The sequence below is a fragment of the Passer domesticus genome, chromosome 10, assembly GCF_036417665.1.
Source record: "Passer domesticus isolate bPasDom1 chromosome 10, bPasDom1.hap1, whole genome shotgun sequence".
Taxonomy (NCBI): domain Eukaryota; kingdom Metazoa; phylum Chordata; class Aves; order Passeriformes; family Passeridae; genus Passer; species Passer domesticus.
In genome coordinates, this window is record NC_087483.1 from 6,863,058 (window position 1) to 6,885,895 (window position 22,838).

Below are 22,838 nucleotides of genomic sequence, written 5' to 3' on the forward strand. Positions count from 1 at the left end.
TGTGACATGTGGTGACATAGGAGCTGGCAGTGACAGGAGCAAGGCACAGCACTCGGAGCAGGCGCCGGGACAGGACAGGACAGAGCGGTGCTGTGAGGAGCCCCCGCACAGCGCACTCGTTCGTGTCCGACCCGGAGCTTTTCTGAGGCGTTGTTCCTACAGGTGACCTTGCGGCAAGACTGCGGGACTTGGTGGCCCGTGGCCTTCCCGAGGTTTCTCTTTTGCAGGTGCCCTTGAGGACTTGTGGACTTGGAGTTTTCCCAAGCCATCTCCAGAAGGTGCCCTTGAGGCCAGATTCCGGAATGGCAGGCAGATTACTTAACCTCTTCAAGGTCTTCAGACCAAAAAAAAAGAAAGGCCCTGAAGCTGGCCCAGCACAACAGCCTGAAGAACCGGAGCAGTTCCAGACACGGCAGGATGGTGAGTGCCAGAGCTGGGCCACAGGGCTGATGGCTGCAGCCAGCTTGGTCCCATCCCATCCCATCCCATCCCATCCCATCCCATCCCATCCCATCCCATCCCATCCCATCCCATTCCCTGGGGACATGCCCATGGACAGGAGGGAAGAGGGGCGGGGCAGACACCCCGCAGTGGCTGTGCTCCATCCCCCTGGGGCATCCCGGGGCTGTCCCTGCCTGGGAGCGCAGGGCTGGGCTGTGTTCTCCGGCCTCTCCTGCAGCCCCTCAGCTCTGGCTGCGCTCGCTCTTTGCCAGATGCATCCCTGGACGGGACACAAGTGCAGAAACCCGGCCGTGGCCGCTTCCACAGAACCCTGAAGGTACCTGCAGCCATCCCAGCCAGGGGCTGGGCCTGCTGTCCCTGCTCAGCCGAGCACTACGCTTGGAGCATGCCATGGAGTGTCCCTGTCCGTTGTTCTCCGGCAGATGTTCCGGAAGTTTCTGCGTGTTCAGCGCAGAGAGACCACCACCAGTGCAGCTGAGGGCCCCGCCGAGCCTGACTCGGGGCTGACCGAGCTCCAGGAAGAGCCTGATGTCAGCCTGGATTCAGCTGAGCACTCACAAGAGTCTGATGCTGTAAGGAATGAGGACACAGCAAACGGAGACAAGGCAGTAACTGACGACATGGCCATCACAAATGCCAACACCAGAGAGACTGAGGCCAACACAAATACTGACACCAAGCCCACTCCAACTCTGATTCAAAAATTAATACCAGACTATTTCAAGGACCCTTGTGCTTCTTCTCAGGAGCACATAAGCAGGCTGGGATCAGGCCTGGAGGCCTCCCAGGACTTTGTGCCCCATCAAGCCTTGGCCAATTGGCCTCCTCAGCCTTTGAGGCCAGCACAGTGGGGTGGGAAGGGAAGCTGGGGAAGTTGCTCCCTTGGAGAGCGCTCCAAGTCTCCCCCATGCCTCCTCCAGGTGCCAGCCATTGTAAGGAACATCCACCAGAGGCTGGTGTCCCATGACACTGTGGATGCCAGGCTGCAAATTGACATTGTGAGGCTGGCTGAAGAACACCTTCCTGACGTGGTACTGACCCTCCTGCGCTGTGCCCCAACGTGTGACAGGTACGGGGCCCACATGCCTTGAGAGCTCAGGGCTCACCAGCCTTTAGGGCCCGTGGCCCATCACAGCCTGTCCAATGGGCTCTGCCAGACAGGCAGAGAGCTCCAGGACCCTCGGGCCCCTCTCTTTGCCCAGCCTGCTGCCAATGCTCCCTCCCTGCCCCTCAGGGCACCGGGGCTCTGTCACCTGTGCCCCCACAGCTGCACAGGGCATGGTACTGTGACTGAGACACCCCTGACACAGAGCCTTCATCCCACAGAGCTGCTGAGATGATGTGGAAAACCATAGGATCAGTGGGACCAGCAGTGGAGAAAGTGCTGCCAACACTGCTGTGTGTGATGGAGGACTGGCCTGTGCACAGCGCATCCACCTCCGATGGGGATGACACAGATGTTTCTGCCCTGGCTGTGAGTTTCTGGAACTGGTCTCTTCTCAGCCCCCGGCTGCCTCTCCAGCAGCTCTCCATCCTCTCCCTGCCTCAGTCACTGGGCTGAAACCTGGGCTAGGGCCAGGCTCAGGGGCCACCAGGCCCACTGCTCCCCCTGCATCTGCCCCTGGGCCCTGCCCCAAGGACACCTCGGCACTGAGCGCCGTTTTGGGCTGCTTCTTTTGCAGGCAACTCTGGTGATCTGGGTGATTGTCCAGGTGCCTGAGTGCCACAAGGCCTGGATCCTTTATTCCTCCCGCCTGTTTGTGGCTTTGCTCTTCCATATTGTCATCACCACACAGCAGATGCCACCAGTGGAAGCTGGGCACTTCTGGAATGCATGTCGCGAAGAACATCGCCTTACCATCAACCCCAGCAGGTCGCAGTCCTCCTGTCCTTCCCATGCCCTTGTGGCCAGTGCCAGTGCTCCCAGTGTGACCTGGGCTTTGCTCTGCACACAGGTTTGCAGTGCAGACCATGAAGGCTCTGCTCTACCGACTGCAGTGTGACAATGTGGTGATGGCTATGGAGCGCAAGCGTGGCTGGGACACGCTGCTGTGTGTTCACACCCAGCACTATGCCGTGGGTCTGCTGGCCAGGTGAGACCCCCTTCTCCTCAACACTGCCCCCAGCATTTGTGCCCTGTGCCCGGGTGCCCCCACACAGTCCCTGTGGTCATGGGCCAGAGGGCCTTGACACCGAGGGACGGCCAAGGAGACTGGAAAAGGCTGGGAGAGGAGGGTGCCCCGAAGGGGCCACCTCCCACAGCGCTCACATCCTCTCCAGGGATGCTGGGGAAAGACCAGACCTCTGTGAGTCCGTCCTGGCAGAGGTTTGGTCCCCCCACCTCAGGGTCTTGGTGCCTTTTTCTCCCTTCCAGAGAGATGCGCCGTAACTTGGTCCCTTTGTGTTGTCGCATCGCACTCCACTTGCTCCGGCATCTCACTAAGCAGGACCCATACTGGGATCTGCCCTTCCTGGCATTCCTTGTGGAGGTGAGCCTGCTGGCCAGCACTGCCTCGCGGAGCTGCCTCCCAGCTCTCTGTCCTCTGGTAGCCGCAGCTGCCTGGGACGGTGCCCGTGCCCTGTGCTGCTGCCTGGGCCCAGCCCTGTGCGGTTCCGGGCTGCTGCTGGCGGGTGCCCAGTCACTGCCTGTGCCTTTCAGGTCCTCGAGTGCCTGGACTTGAGGGAATGTGGTGACAGTGTGCTGAAGGTCTTGTCGAGGTTCCTGCACAGCAAGTGCAGGGAGCAGCGTCGCCTGGTACTCAAAGGCCTCGTGGTGCTCAGCAAGGATCCCTCAATGGTGAGAAGGGGCAGCGGCTGAAGCTGCACTGGGGAAAGCATCCCCATGAGCTGGCAGGGCTGAGGCAGCTGAGGCAGCTGCTCCCAGCTCTCCTGCCTCACCTGCCCCAGTGCTTTGGGGCAGGCCTTTGGCCTGGGGGCCCTGCAGCAGCAGGGTGGGGTTGCAGTGCCCGGGCGCTGTTGGCGCTGCAGCCGTCCATGGCCTCCCAGCTCAGCCTTGTGTTCCACACAGGCCAGAAGAATGGGCAGTCTGTCTCCAAGGCTTCTGGAGCTGCTGGATGATGCAGATGGAGATGTGGTCAGCATGACCCTCCGTGTTTTCACGAATGTTCTCCAGCACAAAGATATCCTGGTATCCAGCACCACTGCCCCAAAGCTGGCTGAGGCACTCCTGCTGCTCTTTGACCATGTAAATTTCTGCATCCTGAGCCACAGGCATCGGGTGCTTCCCAGGAACTTTATGCCCTGTGGATTGTCAGGCCTTTGCCCAGGTGGGCCTGGAGTAGTTGATGTAGGTCTTTTCCTTTCCTCTAGGAGAACAGCCATATCCAATTGCTCTCCATTCAACTCTTCCGTAAAGTGATGGAACTGGTAGTGGATGAGGGAAAAAAGCCCCTGAAGACAATTGTGAACAAGAGCCTCTACACACTTTTAATTTACTGTCATGATGAGAACTGGGACGTGGCGGAGGTGAGGGTTTGTGTGATGCTGGTGGATCTCTGGGAGGGGGCTCGGCTGCCTCCTGCCCAGTGCCTGGTGGGCTGCAGCCTCCTCCAGGCCCTGGCACAGGGATGTGAGTCCGGTGCCCTGGGCTGTGGGGCCATCTCTGGCTCTCTGCTGTTCTCCAGGCCTCTCGGGAAACACTGCTTCGAGTGGCCGAGTTCCTGAAGAGAAGGGATCTCGAACAGTTCCTGAAGAAGCAGCCGCCCTTGAAAGTCAATGAGGGCCCGGTAAGGAGCGCCTGCAAGCCCCAGGCTCAGCCTGGAGAAGGCCCCTGAGCGCGGGGCTCAGTGTGCGGGGCTGGCAGCTGTGCCCCTGCCCGCTGCTGCACCCAGAGGCCGCGCGGGCTCTTCTCCAGGCTGCTGTGGGCCCGAGCCGGGTGCCCATGGAGCCCCGGCGCGGCGGGGCTGCGGGGCGGCCCCGCGGCTCCCCGGGCAGCAGCCGGCCCTCTGCCCCCTGCGGAGCCCGGCGCCAGCGGCTGCTGGCCGCGCCTCAGGGCTGTGCGGGCAGGAGAGGCTGGGGCTGGGCGCAGGGAGCGCCCGCCACAGGGGCTGAGCCCGCGCCAAGCCTTCCCTGCTGCCGCTCTCTGCAGCTGGCAGAGGACACGAGCCGAGCGGCCGAGCACCAGCGCCGGGTCCTGCGCTGCCTGCAGAGCCTACAGGAGTCCCTGCGAGAGGCGGCCTTCAGGATCATGGGTGAGCCACGAGGCCGGGCTCCCTCCCCGGCCCGCCGCAGCTCGGCCCCAGCCCCGCCCGCTGCCTCGGCAGCGCCATCCGGGCCCGGCGCTGTGGAGCCCCGCCTGGCCCGGGCGCTGCTGCCGCCCTCTGGCAGCCGTGCCCTTGGGCGGCAGCGTGCGGCAAGGGCCCGGGCTGAGCCCTGCCGGGCCAGCAGGGCGTGTGGCCGCAGCGCTGGCAGCGCCGCTGGCAGGGAGCTGTGCCGCTGGCAGCGCCGTGACAGGCTCTGCCTTCACAGGGATGCCCGGGCGGCGCCTGAGGAGGCAGCAGGAAGAGCTCCAGCTCATCTGGAATGGTGAGTGTGGGCAGCGGGCTGGCAGCGGCGACTGGCGGGGAGAGCTGCAAGCCCTGCCCGGCCTTTGAGGGCTCTGCTCCCTGTGTGGACCAGAGGTGGTGTGGGCTGAGCACAGAGGGGTTTCAGGCACACATGGGGGAGTCATGGCAAGTACCTCCTAGCTGATTGCAATGTCTCCTACTCCCTTCTGCGTGGGATGGCCCTGTTCAGAAGGTCTTTGAGGATTCCCACAGATCCGGGCTGTTGCCATGGCTCTGTTCCTCTCCCTTTCAGCCCTTCAAGCCCGGAGGCAAGGTGCCAGCCCATCATCCTCTAGCCTGGAAAACCAAGCCCGATTTCCCCAACCAGCTGGAGAAGTAGGGACATCATCTGGATCCAGTGAACCAGTGTCCCAAGAACAGCACCAGGAGACACTGAAGAGGACATCACCTCTCAGCACAGCTGGAGCTCCAGGCACAGCCGACGCTGGGCAAAGTTCTCCTGGCTTCAGCCCTCTCCCTGCCTGTAGCTAGCTCCCTCCCTCCCTGCCTCCTTCCCTCCAGCCTTCAGACATTGCCCATCCCCATTTTTCTCTCCGCTATTCCTTCCTTTTGTCAGCTCTGCCCCACCAGCCCTCTAGCTATCCATGTCCTTTTCTTCCCTTCACTCTCCCTCCCTGTTGATGGCTCTGTCCCTCCAGCCCTCAGACACTGCCCATCCCCACTTTCTCCCTCCCAGCTCATCCCTTTGCTTCGCCTGCCATTAATAAACAGTTTGGCTTCTTCACTTTGCCTGCATCCCTGTGGAGCTGAAGCGCCGCAAATCCGGGGCCCTGGGACACACAGGCCCCTGCTGCCATTCTCATCCACGCCGTGTTTTGTGCACAGGAACGAGGGCAGGTCAGGCTGGCACGGTCCCTGTGCTGAAGCTGCAGTTCCATAACCCTGTGCAGTTGCAGATCCTGCTGAGCACCCTGGAGTCCCTGGATTTTGGAAGAGCCATCCTGAGGATGCTCTGAACCCAGCTGAGAGGGATTCCATGGCAAGCATCCATGGAGAGCACAGGGGTGGGAATGCTGGAAGTTTTCAAGAATAGCATCCTGAAAGCACGGCAGTGCTCCATCCGTGCACAGCAGGATCAGGAAGAGGGCAGAACCAGAGACCATCCAGGCTTAACAGGCAGCTTTGAGTGTGCCCAAGAGCAAATGAAGCAGCGGCACGGTGCCCGAGACTCGGACAAGCGACCGTGCCGGTGCCCGGAGCGCTGCCAGGCAGTGCCAGGACCCCGGCTGTGGTTCTGGTCCCCACAAGTGAGGAATGGCAGCCCCAGGCTCAGCCCCAGGCAGAAAGCCAACCAGGTGAGAGCAGAGGGAGGGCACCCTCCCAGTCTCTCTTGGCCATGGTCGCAAAACAGCCCCTGCTGCTTCTTCCTCCGCCTGTGTTTGGGGTGTGCTGGTGGCAGAGCCAGCCAGCTTGTGCTCTGTGTTCCAAAGCCCCTTGGGAGCGGGCATGAGAAGCGCTTTGTGCACAGCAGAGAGTACTGGAAGGTGCTGGCAAGAGCGTCCTGCGGGAACAGGGCTCTGCTCCCTGGCCAGGAACAGCCTGGTTTTGGTGCCGAGAGCACAGGCAGGAGTTGAGGCAGGGGAAGAGGCAGCAGGCAGCTTGTGTTTGTAGAGGGGCTGGGGCTGCACATCTGAACCTGGGAACACACTTGGGGCAGTGCCAGCTAGAGTTGGAGTGCCTGTCCTGAAGGGACCTGAAGTCATTCAGCCTTGCCAGTGTTGCTTAAGGGTGTGTTGGTGCTCCCAAGGAAAGCTGCACATGTGGGGAAACGCCTTTGGAGGAAAGGGGCTTGCTTCTCAAGGAAAGTGCTTCCCACGGAGCGCCCAGTGAGATACGTGCAAGTGTTCCCCTTTGGCTCTCTGTACCCCTTTCAGTCCTTGAGGCCCATTGCACTTGGCAGAGGGGCAGAGCAAGGGAGAAGGCAGTGAAGAGCAGGTTTGGCATCTGCCTGGTCCTGCAGACACCAACCCAAGCAGCTGCAGCAGGATGTGTTACCCCCTTTGCACAGAGGCGTGAGCAGGAGCATCTCTGTCCAGCCATGAGCCCCAAAGCTCTCTGTGAGAGCTGTGAATTAAAAGGCCTTTACACACACACTTGTCACATCTTCCCCATCTGCTGTGTTTCGACTCTTGGCAATAGGCATTTGCCTCCTGCTTGGTGGGAGCTGCTGTGGCCCAGGGCCAGCACAGAGCTGGGCTGCGTGGGCCAGGCAGGGTGGAGTATCTGGGCTGATCTGGGTGTGTCCCTGGCCTCAGAAAAGGCTTGCAAGGTTTGCCTCCCAAGGTTTCCTGCTCATTGGGCCTCCCTGTGCATCTTGCAGAGAACACGGTAGGCATTTCTGGCAGCTGGGCATCAGCAGGCCTTAAAATGGGGGCGTGTTGTGGAGCAAGCCCGGCTGAGATCCCCTGAGAGGAGCCCAGTGCTCCTTGCTCCTCTCTGCTGACACGTCTGCCTTTGTCTGGGTTCGGGATGGCCCTGGCTGTGTGAGGGCTGCTACGTGGACACGAGACAGCCGGTCCTGTCCCGCTGGGTGCCAGCAGTGCCTCGCAGCAGTCCTGCATCCACGTCAGGATGCTGGCCAAGAGAGGCCCTGGAAGCTGAGGCACATGATTTGAAGCTTTTGCAAATATACACAGGGAATGGCCAATGGTGTTCCCTCAGGATACAGCAGTCCTGAGGGGTCTCCCTAAATCAAAGAAATCCTCAGATAAATGCATTGTCTGCTAAAAGCCCTTTTATTGTGCTGGCAGGAGGGCAGGGGTCTGCACCCTACCATAATGTTTTTTGGCCACGTATAAATTTCAGAGGGTTGATGCAGAAATTTGATAAAAAATACCATCCATCATTAACCTCTTGAGGTTATTCCATAGGCAGGGGGTTAGAAATACATTCTGTCAGATTCCTGTACTTGAAGCTGATGTGCAGACGCTGGCCAGAGCGCTCTCCATGCCCTAAAGCAGCACTTCTTCCTCATGCCTTCCCTGCACAGGGCTCATTCCCTAGGTGCCTTTGGTTCTTCAGGCAGAATGTGTCTAAAGCTTTTTTCAAGTCCCTCTCCTGTCAAGTTAGGCCCACCAGGTTTTTCTCATGCTAACTCGTGCTGGGTACTTACCTGTGTCTGTGCTAAGTACTTGTTTGCTTATGTGAATTGCTTGTGCTTATGTCAAACAAAGGCCTTCTTTCATTCTCCTCTTCTCTTTATCCTGAGGCAAATTCTTTTGCAAGATCCTCTGGACAGTCCACAGTACAATATGTGCTGTTATGCTGCTGTTTTAATTTTCTACCACATCCATAGGTTCAGGATGGTTAAGAGGAGGATTAATTTTTTTAAAATTAGAACTGGTTTTCTGAGGAAGCTAAAAATCTGAGGAGCTGTTGGTGATTCCAGATTTGTCCATCACAAGAAGACACCTGACTCATGATTTTCTCTTTCTTTCTCTATTTTGGTGATGATTTCGGGAATTTCTTTGATAGCACATCTGAGTGTCCATAAGACTCTGTGAGATGCATTTTTGACTTCTGCCACTGGCCATTCTATATTAGGCTGGTACAGCATTTGCTTTAGAACATCAATGTCCCTTCCAGTTTGGAATTTGGGCGCTTCGTGATACACATCATACGCATTCTGCATAATGTCCAGAGAAGTTCTTGTGTGGTGCAGCTGAAGTCACATCCACTTTTGGTTGTGAAATTACAAAAATAGAGAAGTTAGTACCATGAGTCGGTTAATTTAAAGAATCTGTTGTAATAGTTGTGCAAGCAGATCTCACACAGGCACATCCCCTTCCCACATAACATACCTGTGACTGTGCATGGGTTACTGGGCTCATTTCACAAATACAAGGGCTGCCCTCAGTGTGCAGACACCGATCCTCTCTGTCAAGCCCTGCATTTTTGCACACAAAATTCAGTGCATCCCTTGGGACACATGCTTTGATACTAAGAGTTTGCCAGTTTCTAGTCTTCTTGTTGGAAATGGTCCAGACATTATGCTGAATGGGACTGAGAGTTACATGAGTACTTATAACTCCAAGGGCCAAAATTGGAATTACACAGTATTTTGTTTCACTCTTAATGGTTAATACCAAAGCCTGCAGGGTTCTGTTCATTCTATGTGAAACTGACCAATTGCCACCAAGTGTGGAAGTCTTTTTTCAAATTGCTTGGTGGTTTCATTTTTAGGCATGATTTAGTTAATTCTCATGGCAATTTCCCCACCTCTCCTTTTTTCAAGTTCTCCTGAGATTACAAACGGTAGCCACAGCTGAGCGTGTCTACATTGAAATGATAAAGAAATATTACCCTGTAGTTTTCCCATAAAGCCAACAACTACTGGAAACAATCCTGCTGTGTATTGTTGGCCAGGGTGGTTAATAGGTTAGCTGCCAGGCTGTGGGTTTGGGTGCAAGTGTTAGCAGGGCTGATCTGAGAGGAGTTTGTGTCTGTCCAATATAAGAACTCACAGTGCGTCATTTATGGGCTAAGACTTCTTGATCAATAGAAGTTCCTATTCCCAGTTCAGACCCAAACCAACCCCTTAAGCCTTTTTTAGACCTATGATTTGGTGTCCGGGAATGTATCCATGACTCCCAGCCTTTTAGGCTTTGCTGTATGAGTGGGTAGTATTGCTGTTTAATTTTGGAAATATTTGCCTGTATCTTTTTCAGCTTTTCCAGAGAGTACTGTGGATTTAGAAGCAACAGTTGTTCATTTGTTTGTCCTACCACAGAGTGAAAGACTATATTATTTCACAGATGGCTCCCATGCTATGCAGTTGTTTGCTAATGTAGAGTTGTTTGTTTTGATTTTAATTTTCAATGCCTGTTGTGTGACCCATGTTCACTCCTTGTCGAGTACCCAAGGCATGTTAACTGGATTCTTCAGATACATTGCCTGCCTGATATACCCTAAGAGGATGATTGTGCTCCCAGCTTCCCCTCCAACTTGTTTGGTTACTATTTCTGATGGCCTGAAATATGCCAAGAATGAAATTCAATTCTCAAAAACAGATCCTCTATGAGACCTGTTCCATGTACTAAGCCTATGAGCAGGACGATTTATTATTCTAGTGGCACAAGAGCTGCCTGCTGGAAACAATATGTGTTGGGTTGTGTTAGAAATATAGGTAGTAATTCGTGGAGATAAACAGCGTATAAATATATATGTGAACAGAGTAAACCGAGGAGAGAAAGAGAGGGGGGAGAAATCCCTTCGTTTCCTTCAGGTTGAGAAATCCAACAGGATGACGAAATCACGAGACCTCGAAACCGTGGCAGATGGACATCAGGGCATTTGCATCCAAGGAGAGGAGCAGTCATCAGCACCAACGCCGAATCTGAATGCCAGATTCCGGGAACCAGGGAAATGGACCATTCTACCCCCGGAGGAGGCTTTGTCCAGAGAAAGAAACCAACTTGAATATGAGGAACTCAGAAGGAAACAAAGATTTCTGCCACGGGCCAAATAAACTGTATAAGAACTGCTACCTTGAAGCAGTTGATGTGGACGGGGAGGTCAGGCACCAGCGGGTCCTTTCCTCACGTTCACCCGTATCACCGACCGGGGGTGATGCGCTGTCCGTTTTGGTGGTAGCTGTCAAGACTGTTTTTACGGTCGCAAAATAAATTTTATTTTTCATATTTTTATTAAAATTGGCTAATTTGGATTTTTTATTTTTAACAGGTTGCATTCCTGGTGGGCTCAATTCCTGTATCTCTGTGTGATGATGGTCCTCCCACCCCACCTGTGCGCCACAGAAAAAGGGAATTATCTTGTACTAGGTTATAGTCTCCCCTTTTAATTTGTATAGCGCAAAAATCCCTGATAGGAATCACATGAAAATGGATTCACACGCTGCTTGTTAGAAAGGTCAGAGATGCACATGGTCACTGTAATAATCTCATCTAAAACAGGTTAAACAGGTTTGTGAGTTTCAAATTTACAAGCCATAGAGATCCTGCTTTCAGGTGGGACAAGAAAGACAGGCATGGAGTCAGGTTTTCCTCAATCTTCAACTGCTCGGTCATTAATCCTTAAAGTGGCGTATACTGTTTTAACTTTTTAATGCCTTTTAGCCATTTAGGTCCTGAATATTTTTGAGTGTTCCATCTGCCAGGATCTTTCAGGCCAAGGAGATATTGATGGTAGTGACAGTCACCTACTGTGGCTTGGATTCTGACCAGAAATATCAGGAAGAAAATGATGGTGTGAAGCGCATCTTGGTTTCTCCTGTTCTTTCTGAGGTCCAGTTGGGGACTCCACTTGCCTTTTGCAGAAGTCTTTTAATTCTGGAATAGTGTAGCCAAGAGGTTAACGCTTCAAGCTTTAAAGGCTGTATAAGTGATTAAAAGTACTAATTAGAGTCCTTTCCATTTTGGGATAAGAGGCTTTCCCTCAGGGGATTTGACGTATACCTGGTCCCCAGGCTGGATTTGTGGAGAGGAGCATCCTCTTCCTCACGTGCTCAAAATGTGTTGATTTATTTTCTGCAGCTGTTGTGTCAGTTGGACAACATGGTTCTGCAGTTACCCCTCCCCAACTTGTACAGTATCTTCCCCTTGATAGTTATGCTTATATGGTCTTCTGTACAGTGATTCAAAGGGATTCAAATTTTCTTTTATTTTTGACCTTCTCAAATCTGTAATAAAGCCAAAGGGAGGGCCTGGGGCCACGGTATGTTGGCCTCTTGTCCACTTTTGACTAGTTGTTGTTTTAGCAAATAATTCCTCTTTTCCACCTGGCTGCTGGCCTGGGGCCAATACAGCCTGTGTAGGTGCCCGTTGATTTGGAGATTATTGCAAAGTTGCTGAGCACTATTTGCTAGGAAACGTGGCCTTCCATCAGAGGAGATGTCTAAAGGCACTCTGAACCAGGGCATTATGTTGTTTAACAAAATCTTGACAACTCCTTTGGCTTTATTTGTTTGGGTTGGGAATGCTTCAGGTGACGCTGAGAAGGAATCAGTGAAAGGTAAAAGGTATTTATCGCCCCCTTTCCTTGGCAATTGAGAAAAGTCAACTTGCCAGTACTGTCCAGGATATTGTCCCTTGCCTACTACGCCAAGATCAACTCTAGTCCTAGTTTGTGGATTGGTTCTAAGACATTATTTCACACCCTTGGCTTACCTGCTTTACAGTAGAGTACAGGTTGAATCTTTCTGTTGTCCTACTCAAATAATTATGTAAGGCATCCCCTTCCCAGTGTACACAATTATGTTCATCTGTAATTAATTTTCACAATGCTCTTTCAGGCATAACTGTCTATCCCTGAGGAGTTGCAAAACCATGATGTTTTCGTTCTGCTCACAAATTCTTTGATAATTCTAGATCATTCTGAATATATGACATACATGACTGTCATATTGTTCCTTACCTTCAGGAATTAGTGAATCGCAGCCATGCTAAATCTCAGCATGGCTTTTTTTCTGCTGTTATTTTTGGAACCTGTTACCTCTTCTGAGGTCTTTTTCTCCTTTCTGATGTCCTTTGCAGTGCATCATTGCAACCTCTTGAGGTACTAGTACTGCCTCCAGCAATTTTAAGATTTCTTCTGAATGCTTAATCTGCTTGCCTTGAGCTGTCAATAGTCCTTTTCTTTCCAAACTGCTTCATGGCATGTATTCCTCTGAAGGCATACTTGGAATCTGTTCATGTATTGATCCTTTTTCCTCAGGCTGGTCAGAAGGTACAGCTTAAAGTGATTATCTCTGCCTTCTGAGCTGACTTGTCTAGGGCTTCTATTCCATAGTGCTAATTGTATATCCCGATTTTCACTGATCTGCTCTTACAAAGCCACTCCCATCCGTGTACTGAGATTCTGCTCCTGGAATTGGGCTTTCTTTAAGATCTGGGCAGCTGGAATAAAGTGCATGTCATGGTTTTGATACAGTCATGCTACAAAGGTTCCTTGTCTGTCTGGTGAGTGGCCAGGAATGCTGCTGGATGAACTAGAGAAGAGATTAGTTTGGTAATACCCCATTGTTCCACCAAAATTACCTGATGTTTAAGGAATCTGGAGGTTGACAGCCAATGCCCACCCTTTTGCTCAAGAGTTCCTCCTACTGAATGTGAGAGAAACACAATTATTTGTTGACCTAGACTGAATGCCCAGGCTTCTTGGACGTTTGGAAGCAAGATCAGCAACTGCTCACAGTGAGGCTGTTCTCTACTTCATCCAGTTGTTTTGAAAAGTAGGCTACTGCTCTCTTCTATGGGCCAATTGTTTGAGCCACTGCACCTAATGCCATCCCTTGCCCCTCACAAGAGAAAAGCGGGAACGGTTCCAAGACATCTGGCAAACCCTGAGCAGGTGCTCTTTTCAATTCCTCCTTCCGCTTTGAAAGGCTTTCTCACTTGTGGATGTCCATTTCAGGTCTCTGGGATTGCCTTCTAACAGCTGTTACAGTGGCTTCACCAGCAGTCCACAGTTAACACCGTAGTTAATAGAGCATCCAGTCATTCCTAGAAAGGTTCTCAGTTCTCTGCCACTAGTAGGGAGTGGGGTTCGGTGCATGGTCCCTCTGCATTCCTGTCTTGGTTCCTGCTGTGCTTGGGATATTTTGTATCCTAGGTAAATGATTTCTTGTTTGATTATTTGAGCTTGATTTCTGGATTCCTTGTATCCGCTTAGTCCCAGGTCATTTCATAAGCTTCCTCTCCATTCCAGTCTTTTTTGTTTCTGTGGCTATAAGTAGATAATCTACTTATTGTAGCACAATTCCATTTGTGGATCAGGTTACCCAACTTTCAAAATCCTCAGTAAACTGTTTTCCAAATATGGTTGGACTATTCTTGAATCCTTGTGGTCCTACAGTCCAGGTAAATTGACTTCTCCTTCCAGTCTCTGGGTTTCCCCATTCAAAGGCAAACAGGTTTAGGCTGCCAGGGTCCAAGGGTATACAGAAGAAAGCATCCTTGAGATCTGAAATGGTAAACCATCCAGATTCATCTTTTTGTTTGCTTAGCAAAGCATATGGATTTGCAATCACTGGGTGGAGATCTCCAGCTATTTTGTTAATAGCCTGTAGCTATTGAACCAGAGTGTAGTTCAAGCCACCAGGCTTTTGTATGGGTAAGATGGGGGTATTCTATTCCGAGTCACATTCCAGTAACAACCCAAAGTTTAGAAAATTCTCTATGATAGGCTTAACCCTTCTTATGTTTTCCACCTGAAGTGGATATTGTTTAATTCATATTGGTGGTGTTCCAGGTTTATTGTCTTATTGGTGTTGTTCCAGGTTTAAGTTTAATGATTACACGTTGTGCTGCTTTGGCCTTACCAGGGTTCCCATCCACTCAGACATTAAGACAAACCTGACTAAGAACAACTTCTGTGTGTCTTCTATTTTGGACAATTTTGTAATGACAGCTAGACTTAGAACATAATCATTTGTTCATCATTGACTTTGATCTGAACTCCTCCAGGGGTAAACTACATTTCAGCCTGTCATTTTTCCAACAAATCCCTTCCTAGGAGGCGTTTTGGGGGGCGTAGGCATATATAGGAACTGAAGCATTGCTACTGCTTTTCCCAGTTTAGAAGGTCGTGGTTTTAAAAAGGATAGCTTCTGTGATTGACTTTTGTATCCTACAACCTTCACAACTTTACCAGGATCAATTTCTCCCAACTTTATATTTAATACAGAATGTGTTGCACCCGCATTCACCAGATATTTCATTTTCCGCATCTTTTTCCCCGGTTCTCCTTTGACCAGAGGGTTTTCTGAGGGGATGCCCTCCAGCCAGCCCTTGCATTGATTCAGTTCTGCAACCACCTTGGGTTTGAGTTGCAGCCAGTCTCTCTTCCAATGCCTTTCTTTCTCGCAATAGGCACAATGAGTGGTCCAGAGTTTAGGGAGAGCTCTCTGCCCACCCCAGCCATTTCTTTGTCCTGAGGAGGGGCCTTTGCGTGGTGCAGCCCCTCTAAGGGCTGCAATAGTCGTGTTAGTCATTCCTTTCTCCAGTTGCTTATGCTCTACCCAACTACATTTATATGACCTCTCCATGCTGCTTCTTGCAGTTTTTCTATACCCGGTCTTCTGTTTTAAATTCCTCATTTCTGCCTAATATCATTAGAGGATTGGCCCAGGAAAAGGGAAATGAGTTGGTTTTTGCCATATTCATCAGATGGGTGTGGAGCAGTGTATTTATGCATGGCTTCCTGAAATGGTTCAAAAATTCAGTTGGGGTTTTGAAAGGCCTTTGTTTTACTTCCTGTGGTGCACTCCAAATGACAGCCTTAGGGATACCATTTTCCAAAACTGACCCATTCCCAATACCTCTGCAGGAGTTGATAGTGACCAGAATTATTACAGTCCCAGGGAGGTTTGGTGAGAGGGCATGTTTCTTCTCTATTGTCTCCTGCCCATGGTATGGCTCTTCCATAATTCCGTGCAGTTTTTACTAGCAGCTCTTTCCTTGTGTCTGCTAAAGCATCTAGCATAGGATCTATATCCTCCCAGTCTGGGTCCAGGGCTTTAACAAATGCCCTGAATCTTTTAGCTGTTCCTGATGGATCATGCCAGTATTGTCTAGCCAGAAATTTCCAGGTTCCTAAATCAGCTAACAAAAGAGATACCTTGATTTTCATCAGACTCAAAGGTCCCCTTGCCTCCCATAAGAGTGACTGAATGGTCACCTCCTGAAAAGATGGTGATCTTCCTCCCAGCCCTTGCAAACAAGTCCAAGGGGGGCTGTTGTGGTGTGTTTTCTCTGTAGTGGTTTGTTCTGTTATCCCCTATGTTCATGGCTCTGTCTGTACCCTCCTATCTTAGCTGTCTGTCTTGCCTTAAGCCTGCTCCTTCATCTGGAATGTTCCCTCATCCTCTTCCCATTCAGCTGTCAATCCCACTTTGTACCAACCCTTTAGTCTAGAAACTTCCCTGTCAATTCCCTATGGTTGTGTTTGAGGGTGCCAGGACATGGGAAGAGACGAGAAACTTGACTCCTTGTTTCAGAAGGCTGATTTATTATATTAGGATATATATTATATTAAAAATTAATTACTAAAACTATACTAAAAGAATAGAGAGAAAAGGATCCATCAGAAGGCTAGAAGGAGTAGGAATGGAAACAAAATCTCGTGACTCTCAGAGTCCCATGCAGCTGCAAATTTGATTGATTATTAAGTAGAAACAAGTCACATGGACAATTACAGATGCACCTGTTGGTAAACAATGTCCAGACCACATTACACAGCCATCAGATATTTAATTGTTTACATTTCTTTTCTGAGACTTCTCTGCTAGAATAGGAAAAAATCCTAGCAAAGGATTTTTCACAAAATATCATGGCTACAATTCCCTGTTCCTGGAAGCCCTATTGGTGCATGTCAACCCTTCCCCTGTTCCTCCTCATTGGTTCAAACACTGTAAGACCCGCCTTGTGCTCCTCCCCAGTCCTTCTCCTATTGGTTGATAATTTGTACCTGCCCCTGAGCCCTCCCATATAAAAGTCCCTGCACTCCTGTTTTCTGTGTGTTTTGGCCCTGGACTGTCCATGGAATAAGGCTTTCCTTGGAACCCATACAGAAGGCCTCCTCCTCATCCGTATCTCCACCGTACGCCTGACCACCGGCTGGTGCCGTAGAGCGTTTGCTTTGAGCCTCACCTGGGATCATCCTGCTTCTGAGCTGTGTCCCACACTCGGCGTGGTGCCGGGGGCAGCTAGCGGAATTCCAGCACCGTGTCGGGGGATGCTGAATGGTGACAATGCCACAGCTTCCTTTCTGCCTTTGGTTCTGTACTGTGAGTTCTTCCTCTTTCAAGCTCTAGAGAGGAAGGGAGGCTCAAAGGCAAAGTTTTCTCAGCATTATTTACCAGGGATTTCAACTGCATTCCCTGTCCTCCCACTTCTCATGACTCAAAAGGAGCAACCACACCCTCCATCCTTTCCTCATTCACTTTCTATTTTAAACACCTTTATTCTATGGAATATGCAGAACAACACCTTCTTAGTCCTCCCTTTCCCTTTTGCAATCTTTTACCATCATGAACACAGAGGGATGCTTGGGGCCAAATTTAAACCCATATTGTGCTGCAATTGCGGGTGATCCTTCAGATAAACAAAACATATTCAGCTACACAGCCTCATCTCATTTTCTTTCTCTTCACAAAAATAATAGTAACCAGAAGAAGGCATAATAACTCACGGTTCCATGTACTGGCTTCTTCTCCTTGTCTTCAAATATATAAAGGGGCCACTATTGATCAAAACATTTATTGAGGGTTTTCTTAGTCTCTGTGGCCCCTAGAGCCTCTCTTATCCTCTTCCATTGTTTCAATAGGCATCCCTTTTATGCTCTGCCCTGTCCTTCTTCGCCCCAACCCACTCTGCCCCACCTCTCCCTGCCCTGGCTTGCCCAATACTCCTTGCAGCAATACTCCTGCTCTACCCAACCTGGCCCCAGCCTACCCCACCCTGCCTGAATCTGCCCCATCCCTCCGTGCCCCACTCCACCCCACTCTGTCCCGCCCATATTTGCCCTGCCCTACCCTGCCCAACCCCATCATGCTGTACCCTCTCCTGCTTCGCCCAACCCAGCGCTGTCTCACCACACCCTTCCCCACTATGTCACGCCCCCTTTACCCCACCCCACCCCAACTGACTTGGCCCCCTCCTGCCATGTCCAACCCCATCATGCTCCTCCCTGCCCAGCTCCACCCACCTTTGGCCCACCCCACTCCACCCTGCCACATCCTGCCCCGCCCTACCACACCCAGCCCCACCCTGTCCCACCCTCCCCATCCCGCCGCAGCTCGGCCCCATCTCCTGGCAGGGAGCTGTGCCCCTGGTGCCGTGACAGGCTCTGTGTTCACAGGGATGGCCGGGCAGCACCTGAGGGGCAGCCAGGAGAGCTCCGGCACATCAGCCAGGCTGAGAGGGGGCAGGGGCTGCCAGCTCTGGCTCCCCGGGGAGCTGCAATCTCTGTCCCGTTGCTTCCTGTGCACACGAGGGCTGCTGTGGCCAGAGCAAACAGAGAGATTTTCAGGGCAAGTTGGGCAATGGTGTGCATTAGCTTCTGGTTGATCTCCTTGGTCTCTGCTCCCTCCTGGCCAAGGCCAGAGGCGGCTGGCTGGCCCTGCCATGGGGGTCTCCTCTGGGCCCCGCAGATCCGGGAGCTGACCATGGCTGTGTTCCTCTCTCTTGCAGCCCTTGAAGACAAGGCAGAGAATGTCAGCCTTGCCACCAGAAGCCTGGCCATCGAAACAGCCTTTGTCCTCAGGACTGTGGAGAGAGCGCCGGGCTCCATCTGCAGTAGCTGCAAGATCAGTTTCCCAGGGCATACAAGAAGTGGCCTGGTCTGTGGGGCCGTGGCTGCCTGTTCTGCTGGAGCTCTGAGCAGAGCTGATTTGAGAAGCTCTCTGTCTGCTGGAGCTACCTGAGCCAAGGGAGATTTTTCTTTTCTTTAAGATTGATTTTCCTTCTTTTTCATTTTTCCTTAGGGTGTAAATATAGAATGTGTTCTAACACCTCCTGCCAGCCAAGGCTCTATGTACAAATCACCAACGGGACGGGACTGCTGGGGAACGCGTCTCGAGCTGTTCATTTTCCAGAATCAGTCTCATTACATGGTTATGACAATGGGAAGATCCCAGCAGCTCGCATGCCTGGCAGCAGACAAAGAATTCAATGTTACAACTCACTTAAAAGGTTTTTTGACCAATCACACAAAGCAGAAGCATATTGACAGTGCATTTTATCCAACCACTATAATCACATGTGCCCTGGTTAAAACAATGCTTGCTCATTTCAAATGCAATACCAGCTTGTAAACATTAAAATGCAGGGTACACAGCTCCATTATTAAGCCTAGAACGTCCTAATACCTTGCTAGATATACTTTTTTCTCTCTTAGGTATTATATTTTCCTCCTCGAGCCAGGTCTTGTAAGCTCTCGCAGGAATGTAATACTCCCAAGACAGCTCAGGTATTTTTGGGGGCATAAAATAAGCAGGACGGCTTCTGCTGCAGTGTTGGAAACAAAAAGGTTTAATAAAAGGCAAAATAACAAACAGAAAAAAACGAGCCAGGTACAAGGGATGTGCTCCTAGTAAAACACCTCCCGAAAGCCGTTAGTTCCTTTGTTCTTTTCTTTTTCTACCCAATTGTTCAGGTGGGACTTTTTGGCTTCTATCCAATTAGCTGCCCTTAAGTTTGAGGTGAAGTCCCCTAGGCCTATGAGATGCCTTTTCACCTAATTGATGAGAGAAACATCTGGGCTTCTTTTCTTTTTAGGGGGACAAAGGATGGTTTTGTCACTCTGTCAACAGGGGCCACACTCCTACACTTAGGGAGTCATTCTAGCCAAGCACTCACACACAGACCATTGTTCTATTTGTCCTTACTTTCTACTTCTCATACAAGTTCTCTGCTGACAAATCTTATGGCTGCTGCTTAGCTCTGATCACAGTTCTGCTGTCTCTGAGGCCTGCCTTTTGCAGCTTTCCCACAACCCTCTGATTTTAAGGATTCCCACAATTCCCCCTCTCGGTACAACTAAAAAGAAACCTGCATAACCGTGTCGTTTATTAACTACCTTGCGTTTCATAGCCTTACTGCAGTATATCTGCCTATTACTTGCTTAAAGTGTCTTTTTGCTTGCATTAAGTGTTGCCATGTTACAACACCGCAATTTTAATGCTGTGGAAATCCAGCCTGTTCAAAGGGTATAAGTCATGTCTGATAGCAATTGCAATTCATTGTTCGAAAAAGTTGTGCCTGTTCCAAGGTCTTAACTCAAAACCTTCCTCCATGTCCATACCTTCATGCACCATCTCTGGGAGATTTTGAGAACTCTGTGAATCCGTTTCCTACCTCTCTCTCGTATAATAAAAACTCCTTTGATAGTTTTGTCCATCATTTGTTGCACACACCGAAGTATGCAAGGTACTACTACTAGTATCAGCACTAAAACAGCCAACACACATAAACCCATTTTACAAAGCTCCCTTAGCCAAGGTGCAAAGCTCCATCCTTTGAACAAATCATCTAACCAGGACCCACCATCTGCTTTCATTTGAGCTGTTAAACCTTGCAGCTTTTGTATGCTTTTGTGGATGGATACAGAATGATCAAATTCATACAACACAAGCCTTCAAATTCCTCACAACTGCTGTTGCTTCAGTTTATGCATTTTATGTATTAGATTATGCAACATATATATATATATGAAAAAAAGCTTAATGATAAACCAAGAGATTAAAAAATACAGGATAAATTCAGAGTGTTCAAGGGAGCTGGGGACAATCCAATAAGTGACTTTACTTGTGTTGTTACGAGTCCGTGTAGCTGAGGATGTTCCCCACACCTTGAGTCCTAAAATCGTAGGAGGCTGAGATGCAAATCAGGAAAAAAGAAGAGGTTGTGGAGGTAGTTTCTCTGTTCTAGGGATTGGAGGAGTATAACAGATGGTCAGTGCCTCTTTTCCATTCACGCTTCTTAGTCTAGTGTTCTTCTTCAGTGAAGTTCAGTATTTCACAGATTCGTGTTTAAAATAGCAAGTCAGACAATTTTACAGTCATATAACAAATATATTTATGTGTTCTAGAACAGTCTGGTTGTCTCAGTGGAATCAAAGATGTAATGAAACTCAGTTGTTTCTACCTGCTTAGGCTTCAACTGGGAATTTTATGTCTTGTTTTGAAGAGGCAGGAAGAGATGAACAAACTCATCCTTATAATCATATGGAAATTCAAGTTACATTCAAGGAGAAGTTTTTTCTACCCACTGTGACAGTCAGAGGGAAGACACAAGTATTCCTGAAGCAATACTTGCAGAAAACAACAGAACATACACAAATGTTAATCAAAGCAATTAGAACTATCAACACATTTGGTATTTCAGTAGTATTAATTAAGATTTAATGTAAACAAGTTGAAGTAGAATAGTTATTCGTCCTTTTGATACCTTTTGACAGAAAATGGCTATTGTCAGGTTTACACATCTTGTTCAATGCAATTTTGCAAATTTGTAATAGAATCCACGTACCGAACATTAATGTCAGAACTACGATTATTACACCAATCAGTTATCATATGGCCACATTTAAATTTGGAATTTATCAGGTTATTCCATTAAGTATATTTTTGCCTTGGTTCTTTTGCATTTCCTGAAAGATTGTGGTGTTCCTTCTAATGTATTTTGGGTCACTCTGTATTCTCACAGTCTGACCTACATATACGCAGCAACCGGTGCAGGTAACTATGGAAGACAAAAGTAAATCCAAAGTTTTTTTCTTTTGTTCATTACTTTTGAAAGGTTGGTAAATTCTTGTTTCAAGGCACTGATTGTAGCCTCAAGCTTTGTTCATTTATGGAGATTTGGGTAGTCTCTCCTTCTAGAAGGAGCATCACTCCAGCTGGAGGAAGACTTTTAGAGAATATGTTTGGTTTGGAGTTCTCTCCATTTAAATACTGTAATGAAATGCTCTTTCAAGGGTCAGGTACAATTCTTGTATGTCTGTTTAGGAAAAACAAAATGGTTAGTTTTGTTGGGATGGCTGATGAGCCATGCTGCGTTACTGCAAATGTCGGCTTGTAAGCATGAACATGTAAACAATCCCATAATTGTCAATATTTGGTTACAGCAGATTGACTAGTTAGTGTGCAATGCAGTATGGTTTCTCTGTGCCCATCAGTGTCTTAGGCTGGAAATGGAAGATGTGGCTCGGGGTGTGTATTCTATTGCCATCTGTAGGAGGTGGGGCACTTCTCTTCTCTTCTCTTAATTGGGCCACCTGGTAAAACCAGGTGGGGCAGTTTTCTTTATCTCTTCCACAACAAATCCTCCCTGCAGGAGGTATCTTCTGTTCATGGCCACTGAGTGTCCTGCATGGCTGATAAAATTCCTCAAGCCATTGGGAGATGCTGCACCCAGGGGGAGGAACCAAGCATTCCTTCCTGGACAGAATCTGACACTGGGAACACCACAGCAGCCTTTCCCCACTGCATTCCCAGAGGGGCAGCTTTCTTCTGCTCTGCATTCCCAGAGGAAGACCAAGCCCATCTACACCACCACTGGACCCTCAGAGGAAAACTCCACCTTCTACAGGATCCCTGCCCCACCAGAACCACACCTGGCACTGCAGGAGGGCTGCAGCCACCACTTAATGGGACTGCCAGCACCACCCTCACCCACAGGGTGTCAGGTTGTATTCTCTGTCAGTGTTGTCCTCTATCACTGCATTGTTTATTTCATTTTTATTTTCTTCCCTAGTAAAGAACTGTTATTCCTATTCCCATACCTTTGCCTGAGAGCCCCTTAATTTCAAAATTATAATAACTCAGGGGGAGGGGGTTTGCCTTTCCCGTTTCAAGGGAGGCTCCTGCCTTCCTTAGCAGACACCTGTCTTTTCAAACCGAGACAATCAGTTGGTTTGATTTGCTTCTAGGGCTCCAGCAGCAGTAGCAGCTTTCACAGCCGTGCAGGTTGTGAACCGTCCTGCTCAGTGCTGCTTGAGCCTCACGTCCGAGCACACACCTAGTCTTTTGTCTAGTGAGGGTACACCTAAGCACTGAAGGTCATGAGAGAAACCAAAACAGCAGAAGTTAAGCAATAATGGAGATGTTTTTCCCGCAGAGTTACGGCAGTGGTTCCCCGTGGCCTCTAGTTGCAAACACGGCGCTATTCTCAGAGCTGCAGACGGGGCAGCGTAGGAGCGGCTTGCGAGGCCTCGCTGGAACTGCTTCTGTCTGGGGGACACCAGACTCGTACAGACAGGAGTGTCACCCTACACAGAGTTTGGGACTGGAGGCTGCAAAACCGGTCACCGAGTCCTGAAACAGTAGTTTTT

The 22,838-nt window shown here is 50.0% G+C and overlaps 1 protein-coding gene and 1 long non-coding RNA gene across 2 annotated transcripts; one reads left to right on the forward strand and one right to left on the reverse strand.

Annotated features, from left to right (window-relative positions):
• Nucleotides 1-68: 68 nt before the first annotated feature.
• LOC135308513 (uncharacterized) lies at nucleotides 69-5,772 on the forward strand. The gene is made up of 15 exons (XM_064433520.1): nucleotides 69-420; nucleotides 714-778; nucleotides 885-1,034; nucleotides 1,383-1,531; nucleotides 1,789-1,936; nucleotides 2,145-2,335; nucleotides 2,418-2,555; nucleotides 2,837-2,951; nucleotides 3,122-3,259; nucleotides 3,491-3,667; nucleotides 3,793-3,948; nucleotides 4,107-4,208; nucleotides 4,571-4,673; nucleotides 4,951-5,007; nucleotides 5,281-5,772. The coding sequence occupies exons 1-15, from the start codon at nucleotides 303-305 to the stop codon at nucleotides 5,517-5,519; spliced, it is 2,046 nt and encodes a 681-aa protein (XP_064289590.1). The 5' UTR covers nucleotides 69-302; the 3' UTR covers nucleotides 5,520-5,772.
• A 5,518-nt stretch (nucleotides 5,773-11,290) lies between these two features.
• On the reverse strand, nucleotides 11,291-17,473 carry LOC135309392 (uncharacterized). The gene is made up of 3 exons (XR_010369665.1): nucleotides 16,655-17,473; nucleotides 12,420-13,967; nucleotides 11,291-11,335 (listed from the first exon to the last, which is right to left on the reverse strand). It is a non-coding gene; the product is annotated as an uncharacterized LOC135309392 (long non-coding RNA).
• Nucleotides 17,474-22,838: the final 5,365 nt, after the last annotated feature.